General features: G+C 42.2%; 1 protein-coding gene across 3 annotated transcripts; it reads right to left on the bottom strand.

Moving 5' to 3' along the window:
• Positions 1–1,138: 1,138 nt before the first annotated feature.
• Positions 1,139–21,181, bottom strand: BCL7A (BAF chromatin remodeling complex subunit BCL7A). Of its 3 annotated transcripts, XM_053994110.1 has the most exons (8): positions 20,994–21,078; positions 15,004–15,050; positions 13,772–13,844; positions 13,161–13,242; positions 10,335–10,431; positions 8,305–8,472; positions 5,571–5,692; positions 1,139–4,739 (listed from the first exon to the last, which is right to left on the bottom strand). In XM_053994110.1, exons 2-8 carry the CDS (start codon positions 15,011–15,013, stop codon positions 4,668–4,670), a joined length of 624 nt encoding a protein of 207 aa, XP_053850085.1. In that variant the 5' UTR covers positions 15,014–15,050; positions 20,994–21,078; the 3' UTR covers positions 1,139–4,667. The 3 variants fall into 3 exon arrangements, 2 of the variants coding, with proteins under 2 accessions (XP_053850085.1, XP_053850084.1); XR_008439921.1 differs by lacking the exons at positions 13,772–13,844; positions 15,004–15,050 and adding an exon at positions 5,220–5,404 and having other exon boundaries at positions 4,658–4,739; positions 20,994–21,181; XM_053994109.1 differs by lacking the exons at positions 13,772–13,844; positions 15,004–15,050 and having other exon boundaries at positions 20,994–21,181.
• Positions 21,182–22,101: the final 920 nt, after the last annotated feature.

Below are 22,101 nucleotides of genomic sequence, written 5' to 3'. Positions count from 1 at the left end.
AGAGACATCCGAGCTGTTCAATGCCCACAGTGTATTCCACACCACTTAGTGGTGAGATTATCCTCCCGAATCTACAGACAGGAAGATAAGCATTCCCACACTGATGAGGGAAAGAGCTCAAGGGATCTTACTCACAGCCTGGGCCAGGGCTGAGTGCAGGAGTCCAGCCCAGCCGTGCCCCACTCCCATCCTGCTCCCAGGAAACCACAGGGACAACCTCCAGCCGTGGCCTGCTCCAGGCTGCCACTGCTCACTCCCTGGCACAAGCCTTACCTGTTCAGAGGCCTTTCCTTCTGGGACCCATCTTGAGTTACAGCCTTGCTTCTACTTGTCCTTTCCTCTCTCTCCAGTTCCACCCCGTATGGAACTCCTTGATACGTGCCTCCTGGTTTAATTCACTAATCTGGAGAAGGGGAAAAAAACCAAACTAAACCAGTTTCCTTCCCAGGTTAGTGAGTTTAAAGGGGCTCGTAAGGATGTTATGAGCACCCTGGTAAATGTGAGGGAGGAAACAAGTCAAGGTGGGAGCAGGCTGGGGCTCGCCCCGCTGGGAGCCAGAGCCAGCAGAGCAGTCCAGCTGCCTGTGGAACTGCAGGCCACCTTGGGACAGAGCACACTGAACACTAAAAATAAGCTGGACACTTTATATCCATCTTGAATGTAAAGAATCTTTCCAAAACTCTTCGGGAGTTTTACCCTTGCAAGCATTGCACTCGAGCTCGTTTCCAAACTGAAGCACGTTTCCACACCCTGCCTTCCCTACCCCCTCCAATTTAAGGTACCACAACACATTAACCGAGCACCAAAGGAGGAATTTGGTAAATGAATTATCTTAAATTACCAAATTATTCTGCAGATTGCTGTAATTACACTGGTCATATCTGTTTGTTGTTCTTACAACCATCACCTGCCCCTGCCCCACCACACAATTATCAAGACACCTTTGGACTTCTCAAAGGTGGATCATTTTATGAGTTACCAAACGAGACAACAGCAGAGAATGCACATTTAAATATACCATTTATAAAAACAGGAATTTATTGCAAATTAAAAAAAAAAACCAACAAAAAAAAAAAAAAAACCAACAAAACGAACCAAACTGAGATTAAGCTTCTTGATAAAAATTATTCACACAGCATTCATGTTGTGATTTTTTATTTTATTTTGAAATGAAACCATTGTACATTGTACAAACCATAACTACCGATGGAATAAATAAGTGAAAAATTATACTGCTGTACAACACACACACACAAATCATAAGATGGAAAACGATTAGGTATTGAAGAAAACAAAATTCTTTACACCTTCTAACAGGCCCTTAGAGATAAAGAACATTCCAAAACATGACAATGCTTATGAAGATAGCCACCCAAAACCGATATTATATACTGCCTTGTTGATTTTATTTTTTGTTGTTGTTTTCTAAGTGCCAGCACTTTTTGGAATGTTTAACAACTACTTTCCCAAGCATAAAAATTCCAAGGAATAGTTCTGCTATAAAATGTTTGGCTGAGTAAATCGATTATCCGGAAGGCCTTCCCACATGTTCCAAAAACTCAGCTAAATTACTTGCTTGCTTCTAGTTTCTTTTTTTTTTTTTTTCATATTTTTTGTTAATTTTTTTTATTTATTTGTAACTGAAGCTCCAACATTCAGCATTGTAGCAAGGAAGCACTTCTTGATATTTGCACTATTTCTAAAACATCAGCTGTATGAGAACTTTCAGTCATCTTGAAAAAAAGTACATCTCTCCTCCTGCTCCACCTCTCAATGCTTTCAATAAACCCTTTTACAGTGAGTTCATAAAACAAGTTTTGGGTAGAGATAGGTCCAAGCCAAAAAAAGCTGGATTTAGATCTGGTTTCAAACCTCAGTGGATTTGAATTCCATGTTCTGGTTTGGTCCCATCTGTACTTTCTGGCATTAAAATGTGTTCAATCACATCCGTTGGCCCATAAATGTTATCAGGCACTTCAAAAAAAGACTAATAACAGTCTTATACACTATTTTGGATTTCTTCATACCAGATAATGTCAAAGTCTCTTCCCTCAGAGACTGACAATAACAGGTCTAAGGAACCCAAATCTATCTGCTTGTTCAGTTGTCTGTTGTCATTAGAATCTCTGGTTAAAATAAAAGATCTGAATGCTTTCTGTAGAAGCTGTAAATGAAGGATTTCTACCTCGGAAATAAAGCCTCTAGGAAGATGGTTATGATGCCTTGTCTCATTAGCCACAGAACAATGAACAGTTCTGAGCAGAAGCCACAGGAGAGAAAAGGAAGTTTATAATTAAACCTGTTGATGTCAATAATGCCAATAAATGTTTCTATCTAGTGAAAAATTTGAGGTATTTTTAGTGCTATTTATATATTTTATTTCTTCCTAAAGTACAGGAATTAGTTCCTAAATGAAAAGTCTATTTACTCCCTTGGAAACATCTACAAAATGAAAATTAAAAACTTGCTGCGATGCACCTGAAGAGAGGGATTAGTAAACACGACTACTTGTCAAAGGTGGCATCAATTTGTTTTGTTTTAGCATTAAGAATAATGAAAAGTTAGTAAATCAAAAATATTTAAAAGTTTGAATCTTTCTAGATTTGCCCATTTAATATATCAATAGAACTTCTCACAAAATATCACTTAAATCTGAATGTAATATACATACAAATCAATCAGCATGGACCAGTTATCCACATTTTAGGCATACACACAATTCAAGAGAGAATTCTACCGTTTCATTGCATATATTGTGCAAATTCAGTTTTTGGCTCCTCATTTCCTTATTTTCAGAATGTTAATGGACTTCATGATCAGACCAGAAATCCCAAAATCTTATTAGGGAGCACGCTGTTTTCATGAATAATTTGCAATCAAATTTTATTCAGTTAAAATCCAAAATGTTTTATTTCAACGTAAAGGAAAAGTTGAGTGTCATAGGTTATTTGGGGTTCAATCCTACAAACATCTTACTGAAGGTCAGTATTGGCTCCCCACTCCTCCCTCCCCTTTTCCCTCCCCCCAGTTCCTCATTCTTTTTCCTAATAAAGTGGTAATTGCAAACGTAATGCAGTAGTCTAAGTGCAAGCCATTTTCACTATTGGAGAATTCAGACCTATATAAGCTTCAGAAACCTAATTTATGAAAAAACGTTATCAACTGGAAGCAACTTTTTTTTTTTTTTTTTTTTTTTTCTTGTCTAAAAAAGTATTTACAGTTTTTCAGCTTACAAACTACACGCAACCATTTCCAGAGCTGTGAGATCGCATTTCAGATTGCAAGTTCCATCTCCCACACCAGGAGAAGACAGAGCAAGGGCCCGATCCAGCAGCACGGATGGACACATGGATGGATGTGTGTGCATGGAAGTGGGAGATCAGGGTTTATTCCCTGGAAGTACAAATACCACTGGAAGACCAGACCCTCGTGACCTGATGCAGATGGTTCCACACTTCTGCTTGCCAGGAGTTTGAGGGGAGCTGCACCTACCTTGTGCCTTTCCATTAGTTTAGCATAAGCACACTTCAACGTTAATTGGAAGAGAAGGAACATTCCTAACTGGAGTTAGGAACTGGACTATGGAAACAACAAGGCTTATTTACAAGACTTGCTGAAAGAGAATAAGGAAAACCCCCTCCCAATACAGTATCTTCCTGGAACATAGAAGTAAACATCTCATAATGAAACAGTACAATGAAATCCAGTTCAGTGAAAACATGATATCAAAAAAGACCAATTGAAAACAAACTCACTGTGCATCAATCCCTTTGATCCTATTTATGTACATAGTGGAACTTTCCTGTAAAGCAAGTTGTACCCAGTACAGAGATCTGGACCTAATACGTAAGTATTTTAAGTGCCTGTGTTATAATATCTATTCAGATCTGGACTATAAATGGTAAACAGATCATGTTAACTTCTGATGAAGTTAAGTATTTAGAAGACCAAATTTACAGTTGCGAATGCCATGCATTCAATAAAAGATCTCCACTATAGCTGCTAAAATAAAACATCAAGCTCCTTTTTCTCCTTGGACTCCAAGAGTGAAAATGGCTTCCTGATTTGTAGTTGTTTAAAAATTTAAGCACCAGGGATTTAAAACTTAAAAACAAAACAAAAACCCCAAACAAAAAAAAAAGAAAAAAAAAAGCCTTACTACATGGCATTATGCAAACATAGGCCACTTTGCAAAGGAGACAGTTGCAAAACAACTTTTAAAAGTTAGCACTGTTTTCAGAACACAAGGCACAAAACAAAAGCAGACATCACGCCAGAACAATGAACTTCACATGAAAGCTAATACCTGACCTGTACCATCCTTAAATATCTTACAATGTTAAATAGAGAAATGAAAAAAAAAAAAAAATACAGCAGCAACATAATTGTAATTTTGACTTTAGAAACAGTGCGTAGACCCCTCCTGAGTTGTTTACTCCAACCAATTCAGAGACAGTAACTTAAAAGTTCTCAATGTTTGTTTCACAGGAAAAAGTTTTCAGTGTCTGAGAAGTTAAACCTTTATTAGGCTTTCTTGGATTTTTGCTTGGTAACTTGAAAAGTTAGGAGTTCTGTCCTCATCCAAGAGAAGATGCTTAAGTAAGGTTGTTCTATAATTAAGCCCACTGATGTACCTTACATAAAAACTGACCAGAAAAATCTATAGTCTAAATCTCTTCAACATTTTGTTGGGAAGCCTCTACTTTCATCTTTTTAGAAGGTGGCACTCCTTCAGAGTCCTTAATGAGGAGGAAAAGAAAAACAGCCACGTTATCATTGCTTATCAATTCAGGCACCACAAACATCAAACAAACAGCACCCACCAATTCCCCAGCGTGTGATGTGTCCCAGACAAAGCATCCCTGGATGCCAGAACATTTCTCAGAGCCGCCTTAAATCACTCCTCTACTTACATCTTACCTCAGCATCTTTGCACTTGTTGTCATCTACAAGGAGCAAAATTCTAGTTCCAGGCTAAAACCCACAGAGAATATTCCAAGGAACAGCCTCAATGGAGGGTGCACTGAAACTGAGGACCCACAGGAAAACCAGAGGAGCAGGGCTCTGCTTGAGGATCTGCCCTTGTCCTGCCCTGAGAAGGGCACAACTGCAAGGATAATTTCTTCCTCCCACCCACCCAGAATTTTGCAGTGTTTCAGTGAGTAAACAAACACCCAAGCATCCACAAATTAACTCTCCTAACTGCCATAAACATTTACCTTTATAGAAGGTGTTCTACTTCTGAATGGTGCTCAAAGGGTCCAGTAGGTTTGTTCCAAGCAATTTATTAATGTAAAATGTTAATATTCACTTAAAAACATGGTCTGGTTTAAGAAACCAAGAAATCCATCAGACCAATATGGTTTTACTGTTCCAACTCTGGGAGATTCAAGCAGCCAGCCACCTGGACCACAAAACCAGGAACAGGCACATTTAATACTCTACAGCTGCTTTACTGTCCTCACTTTGGAAATTAATGGAAATACACAACTGTCCTCCTTGTATTTGCTTTTAAGTAAAAATAAACTCTTCCAAAATCCATGCAATCAGGCATTTGCACTTAAAGTTACCTGAGAGTTTTTAGATGCCTCTGTAATTAAATCATTTTCTCCAGAGGACTGAATTTCTGCTTTCTCTGAACTATTCATGGAATTCTCCATTGAAGACTGTGAATTCTGTTCATCAGAGGTATCTGAAATGGCAAGAAATAATTTTAAACAAACAGATGAAAGCTTTCAGCAGGAGGTTTCCAGGATGTCTTCCCATCAGCAACATCCCCAGCACATCCATTTCACCCACACTGTAACCACTATGAAACACACACAACAAGTGTATGAATATGATGAATTAAGCTCAAACTCCAGGATCACAACCCAGCTGCTGCCTGAGCTTTTCCTTTTCCTTCCTGCTGCCGGAGCACAGACCCTGGGATCAGACCCTAGAGGGAGCCAAGCTCCTGCACAGCCTCAAAGAGGATTTCTGAGCCCTCAGCAAACCAGTCTGGACTGCAAGGGAATTCCTTCAAACCAGAAGCAAAAGGCTGAAGTGTTACAACTAATGGATCTAAAAAGCTGTGGCTAAACAGAGAGAATAAAGTTACCTGAATCAAAATTCAGCCATATATTTAAAATCCTTTTTTTTTTTCCTTGATAAAATATTTGAGATACAATTTAGAAATTCAGCTAACTAGCTTAACAACTAAATTTTTAATTCTGGTGGAAAGGTGTGAAGAATTCCTCCAGCCTATTACAGCTGTTACTTGCTTCCAGCTTTCACTGGGTTTTGGGTTTTTTGTTGGTCAGTTGTTTTTTAAACCCTTTTCTCTCTCAAAACAAGACTTACAGAAGGTTCGAGGTTAAAGCACCCATTTATTTAAACAGGGGACAGGGGCATGTAAAATGTATTCCTAGATCCCTGACCCAAAGATTATATGAATTTATTCCATATGAAGAAAAATGCAAGATCAAACAAAATTGTTGGACAGTTTTGGTTAATAAAGATGCCATAACCAATGAGTAATGGATATTTTTGTGGTGTACTGTATAAAAAGCATCATAAGCATTTCTAAATTCAAGACAAAGTGATGCTCATCACGAGCATCTCAAAGACCACATTCAGTGAACTCAGGCAGAATCCTCTTTCTGTCCATGTCTCACCAGAAAAGCATCTTCATGCTGATAAAGTAACAAGTCCCAAGGATCCAGAGAAATGTGAGTTTTGATTTTTGCTGAGTATCTCTCAGCCCCTACTGAGCTGAGGAGCACTTGGCCATGCTCCCATCTCCCTGTGACAAAGCCAGCCCCAGCTCATCACCGCTGTTCTCTTCCAGCTGCTCCTGATGAAACACTCAGCCTGCTGCTGACCTTTGGGCAAGGGGATCCATACCTTAAACCACCAAGCCTCAAGCTATTCCATTGCCTGCAGGACTTGTTCACACAGCAGAATGCTTTGAATCCACCTGTTTTATTTAAGGATTCCTCATTAAGCATTTCTGACCACACAAAGTGGCTTACAGGAACCTCCCTCATTTCAGTGGAGTAAAATGAGATAGACAGGCAAGGTCATTAACCCTGTCCAGCTGAATAATGTCCCAATTGCAGGGCTCTGACTGATCACAAGAAGATAGATAAATGTTTAGTAAATTGTTTAACACAGCATTTAACCAACTGAAAACCCTTGTATTAATAACAGATATTTTTTGCCATTATGTCTCCCTTTCATTCTACAATACCTGGCTCTGGAACTAATCCAGAGGACTTGGTATGATTTTCCCTGAACCTAAATTTAACCAGGGGAACATGCATGCTATGTAACAGGTTCATGTAAGCAGGTTCAGACAATATTAGACCAAGGAGTAAATCCTTACTGTTTACTGTGGCCAAATATGCAAGTGGAGGTATTATTTGCTCTGATTTATTCCAATTTGGTGATGGATCTGTTGTCAAATTTTAACCCCAGTTAACAATGACAACACTTAACATATTTAACCACTCTGGCATTACCAAGATAGAAGTTCTAAATTTAAATTGGTCAGTGGATCTACTGAGTGAAGAACTAAATCAGGAGGGCGTAATTTAATTGCTTTGGTATGGGAAGAATTCCGCAACCGAATCATTAGAATGGTGTTAAGGACATCTTTTATCTGTTACAATAGGACAAAGAAAGTTATCTTCCCAAGAATATAAATACAGAGCATGTTTCAATTACCCAAAATACCATTTAAAGAGTGAGGGTCAGAACAATCCCTTAACCCACATGTATTTTTAATCTGTCCACAACTGCAATAAAATCTTGTAATGCTTTCAGAAAATTAGGACAGAACTCAGAGCTAACTTTTGAATAAGTAGCAAGCAGGGTTAAGAGATAAGAAAGCTTGCATTATGGTTTACACAATTAAAAAAGTAATTTCAAAGCATCTCACCCCTATTTTACTGTCACACTAAGTCATCAACTTCCAGAGAGCTACACAAACCTTCCAAGACTTGTGTGATTACATGGTAGCAGTCATTTCAAAGATAATTTTAAATTATTTCTTCTTTCAAGACTGAGATTTGAGAACAATAACCAGTATTTTGTTTGTTCCTCTCTGAAAAGACTCCTGAATGTCAGTGTGACCTTTCCAGTCGTATGAAAGATCACCAGCAGGTCAGAGAAATTGTGGCCCATTTTCACATAGATGCTGAGAATTCAGAAACCATTTCTTTCAAATTATTATTTTCCAGTTCTTAAAGTGGATAAGCAAATAAATAACACCCTAAAGGATAACTTTTTTTGTTTGGCTTTCAAATGGCCCTCCCAGCTCACCTTCTGAACCAGGCTGCTCCTTTGCCTCTGCCTGAGTTTCGTCAGACTTGACTTCAGTGCTGTCTGCTTGTGTTGCCAAGTTCTGCTCTGGTGCTGGACTGGAATTACTGCTGTTTTCCTGTTTTATTGGAGAAGCATCAGCTATTGAACTCTGGTTGCTATTGTCATCTGTAAACAGAAGAGTGAAAACCAACAAAGTTTGATTTGACAAGATACAAAGTATACTTTAATTCTTCTATATTATTCCCTGATAACACATTATATAATTTAGCTCATTAGGGATCAAGTCCAATCATTTAGACTCACATCCAATTTTTTTCCACACCAGCCTAAGGAGTTTTCAAGCAGTTACTAAAAATCTAATTTTAATTTTATACATTAAAACAGTGAGTGTTTTACTCAGATCTGATGCAAAAGAACCCAGAATTTTGTAATGAGTAAACCAGATCAACCAAAGTGGCAGTCTCATATAACACAGGGCTAAGTAAGTTCATGCTGCAGATTTCCAAATACCCATCACTCCAATGTTCAGATAAGCAGGTATTTTTGAATTGAGTCCTGAAGGTCAAAAAAAAAAAAAAAACACACCAACCCAAAACCCCTTCAAGGTGAAATGTAACATCCAGTCCCAACAGTTTCTAAGTGATAATTGTCCAGAATATTCTCTAGTCCTCAAAGACTTGGATTACAGTAATCTTCTGCAGCACAGATCTGTAGTTAACAGGAAATATTCTGCCTGTGCCCTCTCCCTGTGACAGTGGTTTAAGTAGCTCAGCTGTTATTTTACACATTGCACTGGAGTGCAACTTCCTTTAAGCCAGACTAACATCCCTGGATAACCAAGAGGGAAGTTCCTGCTCCTTAAAGAAAACTAATCCTGCAAAATATTATGAATTAAATTACTAGAATACAAGTCAATCCATCTCCCTCTGCATCTGTACAACTATTAAATCCAAAGGACTTCAGGAACACAGAGCTGCTGCTGGGACCACCTCTCTCCAGAGCAGCCTGAAATCAATTCAGATTAAGTTTATCACAAAATTGTACAGTGTGAAATAGGAGAGTTAAAACGACAGGTGATAAGTGATAAAAAAGCAAGTAGTACATTCACCTCATGGAGGGAGAATCAAGACTTAAAAAAATTAAATTATCTGACCAAGGCAAAAGTGAAAAGGTTTTAAATAGACGAAAAATGAATCCAGATCTGCAAAACCCCTGCTCATTCCTTATACTGCAAGACCACACTTGCTGACAGCACTGCAAAAAGCAACCATGAGGCAGCACAAATGCAAATAAAACTGAAATTAAAAATTTACAACCCACTAAAAAGTGATCCTCTCTTATCAGCTCAAACAGTGCTGTGTTCTCAGCCATAATTGTTATCCAAACACCCAGAAGGTAAAAACCTGAAGCAGAACTGAGCTGTGCAAGCTGCTCTGTAATAAACACCAGGCTAACACTCAAAAGTCACATTTAGAAAAAAATTAAAGTGAAATAAAATTGACCTCATAGTGCATGACTGGCAAACAAAAATTGTTTTCTTGAGCAGTTAATTTCATCAAGCTGCAGCAGAAGGAAGGCACCACAGAACCAGAGCTTGCTTTCTTGGCTCTTGCAGAATTCTCTTGACCTTAATCAGTAGGAGAGTTAATAAGTACAAAACCTGCCTAAATTACAGTAGGTCCCACTGAGCCTTTGGGAGATTTTTGGTTCTTCAAGCAGCAAACTCTGTTGAGGTATTACTGCACCTGAGTGCAGTGCTTTGAATGGTAGATATTTCTAATTTTATTTTCATATTTAACTCCACTAACAATTTTTTTCCCTTACACACATAGCCCATATATAAATGACATTTAAACAACTGTTAGTACATCCACAGAAGAAAAGTCCAAGGTACCAAGTGAGTATCTGATGGTGTTTTCCATTTTGATTCAAGTCCATACATCAGAGCAGTGGAGAATCTGAGGTTGTTGGTTTACACTTTCACAGCAGTGTAAGAGGGGAATTGGGTCTGACCTTCTCCCACTCACCATGCATGTCCATCATCCCTGGGGAGGAGCTGTTCTCTGGAGTGGTCACTTCAGAGCCACATTTTTCATCTTTGCCCTTTTTCTTATTCTTATTTTTCTGAAAAACAAAAGGCACCACACTCAAATGAGACTACAGCCATGCAGAGAAATCCACATTGCTGTGGAAAACCTTCCCCACTCAGCACTTCTGTAAGAACAGCTCACAATCTCAACTGAAACCTCTTCCTCCTCTACAACTAGTGCTGTTTCTTCATTAAAACTGAAAGATGGATTAAGAAAAATCAGATTTGAACTAAACCAAAGAGCACAAGCACGACAGCCCTGCGTGAGCTGTGGGTCCCAACCTGCTCCCAGCCCACAAGGATGAAAACAAAGGAAGGGACCGTGGCATCCATCACGTGGGGAATCTGTGCCTGCTAAGGGATGCAGCATTTGCAATGAGGAGGTGATGTAATCAGTCTCACAGGAAAAAGAGCCAGCTGCACTGCTTTTGGAGATCCTGCTGCGGAGGAGACAATTCAAAGCCTGACTCCAGGAAGAATGCTCTCAGCCCACCCTTTTGGACAGAGACCGTCCTCCAGTGAGGGAAGGAACTGAACTACAATCAAATACTGTCTAAGACTGCAGAAGAAATTCAACAAGTGATATCTGGAGGGACTTTTCTCTATATTTTAAACAGATTATTAAGCTTATTTTTAAACTGCATTTTTACTTAGAGAAGCCAGATTTTACTCGCTGATGCTCTGGAAACAGAGGTGAGAGCACATGGACTTCTTTACCTTTGCAAAATGAAAGGGGGTCAGAGGGGTCATGATATGATCTCTCTCAGGTCTGGTTTTGTTGTTTTTTAAAGGTAAGAAGAACACTTTTGCCACAAAAGAAACTGAAAGTGACTGTGAGCAATTTAAGCTGACAGATGTTTTTTAAAGAGGTTTAACCATCAGAGTGGTGAGGTTCCAGAACAGCCTTCCACAACCAGGAGGAGGAAGAGCCAAGCTAATTGTAGTGCAGAGAAATGTCAAAGTGTCTAAGGAGCAACACGTGAGGGGGGGAGAAGTAATTTAATTTCTGTTCACCAAAATCAAAGACAACTTCCATTTGAAATAAGGGAAGGCACCACTCTCCTATTTTAGTGAAAAGCAAATATACTGTCTGGTCCTTCAGAGTGGATGAAATTTGATATAAAAAGATGTCCACAACAGATTTTAATAGACAAAATTATCCCTATCTGGTACTTACTGTTAAAATCTACGTGCTTGTGTGATTTGTGAGAACTTCCAGAGCTGCAGGACAGAAACCTTGCCAACATCAAGCCTGAAACAGCTTGAACTGAAACTGCAGCTGCACAACAGCCTCTACTTGAAATAAGAAGAACATGACTGTAGGACACCAGCATAACTGGTCTTAAACAAGTGTCCCAGTTTCAGCAAATCTGGAGCCTCAACCAAGAGATGATGGCTTAGAAAACACAATTAAACTCTGACCATAGAAACCATTATATAAACCCATTCTTCATAATAGAGAACCTGACTTTGGGTAGCAGCGACCTTGAAAATTCCTCCAGAAGCTCACTTAGAAATTCTGTTTCCAAGTCCCACAGCACCCATCCTGCAGGCACAGCTGAACAGCAGGGAAACAACTGCCAGAAGCCCTGAGCCTAAATATCCTAAACCCTGCACTCCCTCTCACACAGATAGCACAATTTTCCCCCACTATGTACTATAAATAATAAAATCAAGACCAAACACTTGACAAGTAGAAAGAATGGACAGGTTTCCCAATTCCCAAGGGGGAACTTCAGAAAGATGCTGCCCAAGCACTGGAAGAACCCTTGAGGTTTACCACAACTCTGACAGTCCCTAAAATCTGTGGGACAACCAAAGCACAGAAAAAAAAAAAACTCAGTAAAAGCAATCCTAATAAAAAAAAAAGGTCTTAAATTTGGAGTCTGAGTAAGACAAGGTCATGACACTGTCTTGTCTGAAAAACCACCATTTCACACATCTATTAATATAGAAGTTTTTTTCCAAATAGGTCTTCACTCATGTTTCAGGTAAAGTAAAAGTACATGACAGCCCAAGGAAAGAGTGCCAAACTTAGGATATGTTTTCTATTGAGTCATTAATTTACTGTGGTATCATGGGTTAGTGTTCTCTCTATCACAATATTACAATTTATAAGAGGAGAGCAACAATCAATTTTAAAAACCAATTTTTAAGTCCTATCAACTTTGATTTTTATACTTATTTTTACGCCACACAAACACTGCACACAACATAAACAGGATGCACAGACAGAACATTTATCAAGAGAAAACACACGTGACAACAGAAGCATGTGCTGCTGTGTTATTTGGCAGGACATCTTAATACAAGTGATCCCAGCTCCACAGGGTATTCCTACACTCGTGTCAAGTGTTTTCCACCTGGTTCTGAGCAAAAACCAGCAGTGATGTACACATAGAATATGTTCTTTGCCCTGTTCCAAACCAGCTGCTTTCTTTAAATCACCAGGCGCAAAGAGGGGAAAAATAATCCATGTCATAACTTTCCCTCCCTGCCTCCCAGTTAGTTAAAGGTTTCAAACTCAGTTTCAGCTGCATGTTTAACAGTTATCTGAGAACTGATCCCAGCTGACTCCAGGGAGACTGTCACACATTCACCCATCAACATCACTTGCTGTAGAGATCAACATCCCCCTGGAGCTTCCAAGATCCACACCAGTCTTAGCTTAAAGGCTCAATGAAAATCAAAGAGTATTTCTTTTGACTTTGCCTAAACAGGAGCATCTACATCTGGAAAAAGCAAGATACTGCAGGATACTTACATCATCCACTTTAGGCTCTGTTACTGGTACCCATTTGTAAATCCTTAGGGATGTGTCGCCAACTGTCACCCACTTCTTCTCCCTACAAAATTACAATGCAGGAGAAGTTAAACCTCAGATTCAGAAGAGAGTGATCTACTATTGTAAGTTGTCAAGAATTTAAACAGGCTATTAAGTAGGATGATCTCTATTACATCGTCTTTAGCACTGCATTGTGCAAATTGTTCTTTGCATTTCACAACTTGCTAGAGCACTGCTAACCTCCAGATTTCTCAGGGCTGTTACTTGACTGGGTGAGTAACTGCAGTAGCAGTAATAAGATCTGGATTAAAGATAAAGTTAAGAAGAACAGCAATTGAAAATGCAGATTTAATGCCTACAATTTTCACTTAAGTTTCTAGACAGCAGAAGAGGGTTTAGACAGACCGGTGTGTTTTGATTGTCATGAAGCTGTTTAATGGGATTAGAGATCTAAATGCATTTTGACCATCTGAGGTATATTTGGGGGGTGGGGGGGGGGGGTGCAGAAATTTGCTGCTGGCAATTTAATGCTCACTCCACACCCCTGGCAGACAGCTCTGCAATTCCAGCTGCAGGAACAACAGCCTCACCGGGAGCAATCAGTGCCGCGGTGCAGAATGCAGACTCTGGAGAGCCCAGCTCTGGGGAAAGGCGAGGCTGAGCCTAGAGAGAGGGGAAAGCACAGCCTGGGGTGCTGCGTGCAGACCCTGCCAGCCCTGCATGGTGACACTGACAAAAGCTGAAGGACATGTGGCTGCAGGGTGGCTCTGCCTCGGGGCTCCCAGGGCTGGGGTGGAGAGGGATGCTGAGGCTGAGGGATGCACTCCTTGAGCTCTGCACATCAGGGATTTAAAGAGGGTCCACAATGCCAGAGAAATTTCATCACGTTTCTGGGATCAGTTTTCAGGTCACAGATTACCACTGCTGGTTCCTGGGTTTGCAATGCAGCTCTGCAAATGGATCGATTAAAAGTTAACAACAAAGACCGATTCCATTAAATATTCAGGAACATCTGAAATTAATTTGGCATGAGATCTCAGGCTTTTTTTTTCCCCCATAAATACATTTAAATAATAGATTTGGGATCCAGTTATAGATTAAAAAAAATAAAAAATGTTCTTTGCAGGATGGGAGAAGCTGGATGTGACTCCAAATATATATATTTATATTTATGTGATAGCTCCATTTTTAGAAAGGGCCTCCAGAATCAAAAGCAGCCACACTGTACAAATGTCACAAATCCTCCTATTTGTTTTAGCTACTAAAGCCAATCTTGTATTTTCCCTTTAGAAGAGGCATTTTCCTGTTTAATTAAGAACAAAAGCAAAACTAAACTGTATATAAATGTATTTGATACATTTTGGCCCTGTCCATGATATTTTAATTGAAGTCCAAAACTATTTCAAATTACTTTCTTTCCCACTGCTCTTCGTGGAGCAGTGTTCCCTCAATGTGTTTAGACACAGCCATTTGGGTACACTAGGCGGCTAAATATGTCAAAATCCAATTTCACTCTAATTTGGAGCTCTACATGCGATAAAAATGACAGTGGAGATGAGGGCATGTCAATAATGAGAGCATACTTAATTGTGACGAGATGATCATGATATAATTTGGGTTTTTTTAAGGATAAAAGACAAACTAGATTTATTTCTACTTAAGAAAACCTTTGAAATAATGGAAATAAAACCAGCTGGGGTTTTGTTTTGGGTGTGGGGAGAGGTGAATAAATGCTTTTTTTAAAAAATCAAGATTTTAGTCTTTTCCTACAGCAAAATATTACTTAGAGATGCTGCACTGGAAAACCAAAAGTTCAAGATACCTGTTAGCATCTCAAAGCAGCCTCACACAGCATCTTCACTGGACAGACTGTAGAACACAGGAGGAAACCTATATTAGTAACTTTTTCCTTCTAGTATTAAAGTTAGCCCTGACATTTTAACTCTTCTGAGCTTCTTACCACTTTAAGTTTTGATAACCCTCAGCTCTAGGGATTTTTAACTGATTTCAATACACAGTAATTCAGACAACAATGGGAATAAGAATATTTTGTGATGGAAGTACACCAACATCCCAGTCCTGCAAACACTTATGGCAAAAAACCCAACATCACAGTGCTATTATGCAAATATTTTACTTGTGTAAGGATTTACAGTATTGACAGTTTAAGACCATGAAAGTATTAATAAGAAAAAAAGAAGACAACCTCCTCTAAAACGTAATAAAAGCATTGGCAGCACAAACACAAATTTGTTAACAAAGAAATGCAATGACTTTCAGACATTTAAGATCAACAGGGTAAAATAATTTCAAGATTTATGACATTTATTGCAAATTAAGCTTAGAATATTATCTGTAATACTTACTGCCTTACCATTTCGAAACAAAACCCAAAATCCAAACAAGCAAACAAAAACCCCCAAACCCACTTCTACTCTGAACACTCACTTTTTAATCTTTTGTGCAAAGACACCATCCCAACCTGCTGATCAGGGACTTTCCTTTTCACTCAGTGAGAACTGACAATTTACTGATGCTGCCCATGGCAGCGAGTTTGGGAAATGCTGCACAAATCACAGAAGATCCTCACTGGCCCAGTGCTGGGATAGGAATGAGGAACTCATGAACTCTTGTGCTCAGTCTGTTGTGAAACCTTAAATAGTTTCTTCACCTGTTTTCCTTCACCTGTCTGCTGCACCCACCCACCTCAAGATCCTGACCAGAATTCCACCCCCATCATTCAGTTCCACCTTTGATAAGTGATGACTGAGCAATATCTGTTATTGCACCATCCCCTGCTACTCTCTGTAGGTTGGTCTCTGTGTTGACTGTTGGATTGGAAAAGATGGCTAATGGAACACCATCAACCTGACACTTTATCAGGCTAAAAATGTGGCAATTATCAACTTTACTTGTCCATGTCTAGCTGATAAACTCCACAGTTTTACAAAAAAACCCATTTTGCCTGTTTTCAAAGCTCTCCTGTTTCTCCATGAATGACTCAGGAGTAACAACAACAGAAAATGGCAAAACTGAAATATATATAATAATATTTTTTCTTTTAATCTTCCACACTGAGAAGTATCTTCAATATTTTAGTTATAGTAAATTCAGAAACTAATCAGTGCAACAGAAACAAACCCTTACATTTATCTAAAATTGTGTAAAAGCATTTTTAAATTCTGAACTATATCTGCACAGCATTTAAAGGACAGCCAAGGGTACAAAGGGTAACCATTAGTATCAACACTTCTTCAGTGCTTATGCCTGAGGCATACTAATATCTCAGAACTTACATCATTATATACTCAATTCCCCATTCTAAATAACCCAAGACTTTCAAATATATCTATACTTTGTTTAATAACACTAAAGCTCCACAGATGAACATCAGATTCCACGTGTAAAAGTAATATACGGGTGAGCAAACACAGCAGTGTATATTACACTTATACAGAAAGTGTCAAGGCAGCTTCTGCAGCAGCAGTGAGTGCCAGAAACATTTGATGGCAGAGACACAGAAAGCCTTTACTGCCAATATATCACTCAAGGAAAGGCTTTCCCACTTGTCTGGCCTTTTCCCATGACTACCATTCATCACAGTGATCTGCATTTACACACAGATTTGCTCCCACATACCCCATCTTCTGCTGGTGATCACGAAGTGACGTCATAATGCTGAATTTATCACATCACACTCACTTGCATTGCAACAGAGTTTGGTGAAAATCACAGAATTATGACCTCCCTGTGGGATCAAGCAAAAGAGAAAGGGGATGGGAAAGAATATGCCATTATTATACACAAAAAGTGCTGTCAGATGCACAAAAACTGATTTTTTGAAGCGTAGGCTTGCTTTTCCGAGCACGCCTACTGCTGAGTAGATGTTTGTCTAGTGACTAACGTGAAGGAGCCCCAAACACACATGGTGTTTATTGAACAGGCTGCAAATACAATAAAATGCCATGTAGAGAGACTGGACAAGGACATGTGGTCACAGACACCTTCCCTCTGGGTTTATCTAAGCACAGCACGTTTGGGGTGTCCCCTGTAGTGTACACATGGCTTAAAGCAAGCCCTGCTTGGTTCCACGTGGCCACAAGCACCTTGCTCACAGCAGAGAGAACCACAGCTCACACATGACAAAACTCTACCTTCAGCTTCCACTGAAGGCAGAGAGCATATCCTGGCTCACAAAGAAATAATAATAAGCCAGGAAAAAGAAAGGTATCATAATTCAAGCATGGCAACAGCGTGTTTGGGCCACTACAGAACTTTAGTGCATTCCTGCACATACACTGGGTGTTTTTACTTCAACCACCACTACTTGAACTACAGTCTTAGGAGAAAACACAACACAGACTGGCTAAAGCAGGGAGGCAATCTGGGAGTAGCAAACAGCCTTTTTCCAAAGACATCATGTTAAGGAGTTCTGTGTCATGACTCCTTTTCAGAGCGAAAGCCTATTTGAAGAAGGAGGCATGAGCAGCGAAACCTGCAGAAACTCAATCTCAGAGCATTACATACCACACAAAAGCATTTTAGCAAGTCTGAATGGAGACAGTGAACAGAAAAGCTACAGCAGCACTGCCTAGAAATCCTAAATAGCCACAGCTCAGGATCCCAGCCAAGGGCACCAGGTAAAACAGCCTGTGGGGACTTTCCCCCTCAGCTTTCTCCAGGTACTTTCACCAGTTGTCCAGGTTCACCTCTTCTTCCTAAGGTGTTATCACTCCCCACAGATCAAGGCTTTGATGGGTCAGAAAAAGGTCAAAGGACTCCTGAGAAATACTGCAATTCAGAGGGAAGTGAACACAGTGGGATTTCTGATTCCTGGTGCATTCTCTAAAGTCAGGCTTACCTATCCCCACCAGGTATTCCAGACCTCCATCCTTACATGTTTGCACAGCTGTCCTAAAGTCCAGCAGTGCTATATACCCCTGCAAATTATTTCCCTGCCTCCCAAGACATCCTACCACTTATGCTTTCCTCCTTCTCATTCCTTGTCTCTCAGTAGATGTCTGTATTTTCCCTCATGTAATAAATCAGACTTTGACAAAAACCAAGAGTGTCTTCAGTATTTTTCTAGTGCTGGTTGAGGGCACAATAGTTTTTGCCCCTCTCGAGAACCCACTTTGAATCTACATGTACCCATCAACCTTTAAAGACAAAAAACCAATCCTGTACCATTCATTGAGACAAAATAATCTCAGAGGATTTTTTAGAAGACTGACAGAAGAATTTTAAGTACTGTTAAAGAAAGGTAGAACTGTTCACTTACTGTGGAAATTTAACATTTCTGCCACACAAACACAAGGCAACCATGTATTCTGTAAGCCACGTGCTGCGTGTTTTCCAAAACAGATGCTCATTCATGAGCGTGGTTTAAACAAAGGAGATAAGGTTACAGTAATCTCACGATAAAAACGTAACAACTTCACTGTTTACTACTAAGTTCCAGCAATAACCAGAAGTGCCACGCGCTCTGTGAACAGACAGGAAGACAGGGGACCTGCATCCAAGCGCTGGCTGACTTTCTGAGGAACAAAGTCCGCCCTGATGGAAGCTGCCTTCCAGCAGGCACATTCACATCCCTGTGGCAGCACAGGGATTCAGGAGCACCAAGCACAGCAAGGTGCTGCACACCTGCACAGGTGGATAATGCCTTGGATAAAGCCACCCTCCGCTCGGATGAGCTCCCAGCCCCGTCTGCCTGCCTGCCCATCCCTGGCACGCGCTGCTCCGAGCACACAAGTCTCACAAAACTCTCTTCTAGGAAATGTTGGACGCAAGGTATTTTAATTTTCAGTGGCTGCATTTCCACAGAAGAGCTGTGGATGGCAACAAATTGCTCCTATTATGCAAATGAAACTGCACACTTGGAAATTGCCGATGTGGCTCTTCTGAAGATGCAGGAATTGCTAGTGTGGAAAGTTCAATTTAACAAGCCAAGTCTTCTCAAAACACTGAAACCACAAAACACAGAATCTCTCTAGCTAATTTCCCACTGTATTTGACTGCAGGTGGAGGGGGGTAACCATGAGATTCACCTTCAAATTACGATTCCTTTAAAAATAAGAAAATTGCTTTATGTAAATACTTGTGACGTGCACGCATAAAAAGTCACATCAATACTTCTGACAATAATCAACAGAAACACTGCATGACTGTACAGGAACCCTCTACAGCAAGTTGTCTATCGTGAAGGTTAAAATGTAGAGAAATCTATTTATACCATAAGATTTCTGTTTTACAGAAAGAGCCATAGCAACTGGCATGATGGCAGAGAGTCTTTGCCAAGAAAAAAAAATAAATTAGGTATTTTGTTGAATGGCCAAGCTTCTGTCTCTACTCCTCTCTGAATTCCACAAACCAGGATTCAAAGGGAGCGTGCTGCGCTCATGAATGAAATACCTAAAGACAGAACAGTCCCACACATCCAACCACGCTCCGGCTGGAACAAAAGTCCTGTCACACCGCTGCACATTGTTCTGACCTTCCAAAGCCGGCCCAGCAGTCAGCAAACTGCACTTAAAAACAACACCCGAGTAGAAGAGAGTTCCTGAAAGCACCCGAGCTGCGGAGCTGGGGCTGCTGCGGCTCCCTACACAAAGGCTGGATTCTTTGAAATCCCCATCCCCTGCCCGGCGCTCCTGGACACACGTCCCGATTCTTTGTCCGGCTCACGCCACCGGGCCCATTCGTGTGCTCAAGGCCATTTAAAACTTAACAATCCATTTCACTCTAACACGAACACGTTCAACTCTATCTCTGGTCCTTTTTTTTTTAACGAAAACAAAGCGTTAGCTGAGGAGGACAATAGAAGTGTCCCCTTGATTTCAAAGCTGCAAACCGGCTGAATGATGCACAGTAACAATAACGCAAGGGATTTCCCCGTGGATTCCAAATGTTTAAAGAAAGTATTTTAAGATACATGCACAGAGACGGCTGAACAGTCAGGCAACTTGCTGGAAGAAAGATTCACTCTTGAGTCACACCGGCACTGCTCTTTATGCCATCCCAAATCCCCGGCCCGACCATGCAGAGCACGGCGCGACCGCTGCACTGTATTGTTTAAACACCTCGTGTGGGCTTTTCTAACAAAAGCAGGGGAAAAAAAGACAAAAGCGGGGAAATGCCAAAACGCGTTGAAGGCCTAACAAAAGGGACTTATTTCACACGGGGTATAACCTTTGATTTTTTGATTTAAGAGAGGTTCCAGGGGCAGTTCGCGCTCTCTCCCGGAGCGTCGGTGGGGGACGATCGCGCTCGGGTTTGCTGCGCTTTTACGCGCAAACCCCGGGAACTTGGGAGGCGAAATCAATACATAAACAGGCAACGACAAAAAAATAAACTCTCGGGAGCTTCAGAGGGGCATTCTTAACGTGTTTTCTTTTTTTCCAGAACACTTCTCCGAGCACTATTTCCACCCAGAAGAGCGGGCGGCGGAGCCACCCCGGGCCCGCTCCTCGGGCCCTTTGTGGGGGCCGGCGGCGGGAGGCGCCCGGCCCGACCCCGCCGCCCGCCCATGCCCGAGGCGCCCGGCCCGGGACCCGCGGCGAGGGGCGGCGGGCCGGGGTCCGCGGGAAGCGGCGGGGGGCGGCGGGGAGGGGGCTCGGCCGCACAATGGAGCCGCCTCTCGCCCTCACACGCCGCCGCCGCCTTCATGTGACTCGCCGGAGCGAAATGGCTGCTGGGTGCCGCCGGCTCCCCGCCCCCCGCGGCCGCCGGCGAGCCCCGGAGCCGCGCGGGGCCGGTGCGGGGCGCGGGGGGACGCGGGCGCGGGGTCCCGGCGCGGCGCGGCCCGCTCACCATTTGCGCACTTTCTCGATGGCCGCCATCACCCGCTTGATATCATCCTTCGCCCGGCTCCGGGTCTCGGCCCGCACCGACCGGCCCGACATGCTGCTGGGGGGCGGCGGGCTCGGCGGGGAACGCGGCGCTCGGCGCGGCCGGCGGCTCGGTCCGTGTGTCGGGGCGCCCGCCCGCACAATGCCGGGGCTGCGCGGGGCTCGGCACGGCTGCGCTCGGCGGCTCCGCTCGGCTCCGCCCGCCCGCCCGGCGGGGCCCGCGCTCCGCGCACGCGCGGGGCCGGCGGGGAGGGGAGGGGCGGGCGCCGTGAGGGGACGGCGGGTGGCGGGAAGAGCGGCCGGGGCGTGAGGGAGGGAGGGGAGCGGGTCCGACCCCCGGGCGGCTGTCGGGGCTGAGGGGACACCGCGGGGACGGCGAGCTGCCCCCGGCGGGGACCTGCGGAGGAGGTACCCGGTGCGGGAAGGAGCCCGCGCGGGGCAGAACCCGGAGGCGGCCGCCGGCCCCGCGCGCGCGGGGCTTCCAGAGTTCCCGTCGCTGTTTTTCCTCGAGTGTTCGCTGGAGCGAGCACAAGACAACGGTCTTTCTCCACTTCCACCCAGCTCAGGCCGTAAGGTACCCCAGAACTTAAAAGTTTATCCGATTTCAGCTCGCCTCCACTCTAAAGGGTCATCAAGAGCTGCCCAGGGAGGCGGTGGAATCGCCTGCCCTTTAGGGAAAGACTGGATGTGGCACTTGGTGCTATGGTTTAGTTGACAAGGCGGTGACCGATCAAAGGTTGGATCCCAGAGATCTTTTCCAACCAAATTGATTCTCGTGATTCTATGATAAACCAATGCGGTCTAGCAGCATCAAGAGCACAGTTACATTTTACCACAAAGTAAAATCCAGTCCTAAAATCCAGGGCTTTTACAAACGTCAAAGCACTTTGCATTTTTGTACAGGGCAGTGAAAAACACCCATCCTATCCTTGCACCAGTTGCTGTGACAGACCTTGAACATGGGTAATGGGTGATGAAGTCCCCTGTTTTACACGAAGCATAAATCCATAATTAGCAGATTTTGGGTTTGTTTCCCCAGTGGTTATACAGTTTCTCAGCTGCTTTAACTA

Source organism: Vidua macroura, chromosome 18 (assembly GCF_024509145.1).
Source record: "Vidua macroura isolate BioBank_ID:100142 chromosome 18, ASM2450914v1, whole genome shotgun sequence".
In the NCBI taxonomy this organism is placed as follows: domain Eukaryota; kingdom Metazoa; phylum Chordata; class Aves; order Passeriformes; family Viduidae; genus Vidua; species Vidua macroura.
Note: the sequence above shows the minus strand (reverse complement) of the source record. Positions and strands in the feature narration are given on the sequence as shown.